This window comes from Penaeus monodon, chromosome 19, assembly GCF_015228065.2.
Source record: "Penaeus monodon isolate SGIC_2016 chromosome 19, NSTDA_Pmon_1, whole genome shotgun sequence".
In the NCBI taxonomy this organism is placed as follows: domain Eukaryota; kingdom Metazoa; phylum Arthropoda; class Malacostraca; order Decapoda; family Penaeidae; genus Penaeus; species Penaeus monodon.
The window spans coordinates 6,483,062-6,484,049 of record NC_051404.1 but is presented as its reverse complement, the minus strand read 5'-3'; the positions used below and the strand labels follow the sequence as shown (position 1 = coordinate 6,484,049).

The following is a 988-nucleotide window of genomic DNA, read 5'->3' as shown; positions in this document are numbered from 1 at the left end:
GAGTCACATAGCCTCAAGATAAATATACGTATTGCAATATAACTATCCACAGATCCGTCACTTTATCATTTAAGCTTTGCAGATTACGCTTCATGTTATCCTATCATTCCTTTCCTTTACTCTCTCTCATCCATCCACCTCTTTCGTCAGCACCTCCATCCACTTTTGCAACATAAATCTACTTTTTGCAAACCCTTCACCCATTCATTTTTTTTTTTTCAATACTCTCATCCCTCTAATTTTTAAGGCATTTTCACCCACCTTTTTTCAATTCCTTCACCTATCTACTTTCTAAAAACGTTTTCACCCACTTTCAACACCTTCACCCACCTACTTTTTAAAAACATTCTAACTTATTTTTAACACTTTCACCCATCTGCATCTTTCAACACCACCCACCTACTTTTTAAAAACATTCTCACTTATTTTTAACACTTTCACCCATCTGCATCTTTCAATACCACCCACCTACTTTTTAAAAACATTCTCACTTATTTTTAACACTTTCACCCATCTGCATCTTTCAACACCACCCACCTACTTTTTAAAAACATTTTCACTTATTTTTAACACTTTCACCCATCTGCATCTTTCAATACCACCCACCTACTTTTTTCAACACCCACCAACCTACATTTTCCCACTATCTCCACCCACCTCCGAAATAAGCGTAGTGTTGAAGATTTCAGTGTCATAATCCCAGCTGACGCAAGGCCGCCTCTGAAGCTCGCTATCTCCCCCGCCTTCAGGAATAGCAAGAAAAGCTTCTTCCCAAGTCAGCTTAGTCACGAGGCTGTAGTTCCTCACGTACATCTCGCACTGGGCATGGTGAGCTTCCCCTCCAAGCGTCGTCCTGGGGGTGGAAGAAGGGGTTGGGGGGTTGGGGATGGGGTGTAGAGGTGGGGATAGGGTTGGGGATGGGGTGTAGAGGTGGGGACAGGGTTGGGGAGGATTGTGAGCATTAGATTAACTGACAATCTGATCTCTA

At 42.2% G+C, this 988-nt stretch overlaps 1 protein-coding gene across 1 annotated transcript in view; it reads right to left on the bottom strand.

Annotated features, from left to right (window-relative positions):
* Positions 1 to 988, bottom strand: part of LOC119585321 (organic cation transporter protein-like) — a 46,543-nt gene that overhangs the window by 24,127 nt on the left and 21,428 nt on the right. The window contains 1 exon segment of the mRNA XM_037933995.1: positions 658 to 853. Within this exon segment, the coding sequence (XP_037789923.1) occupies positions 658 to 853 (196 nt within the window).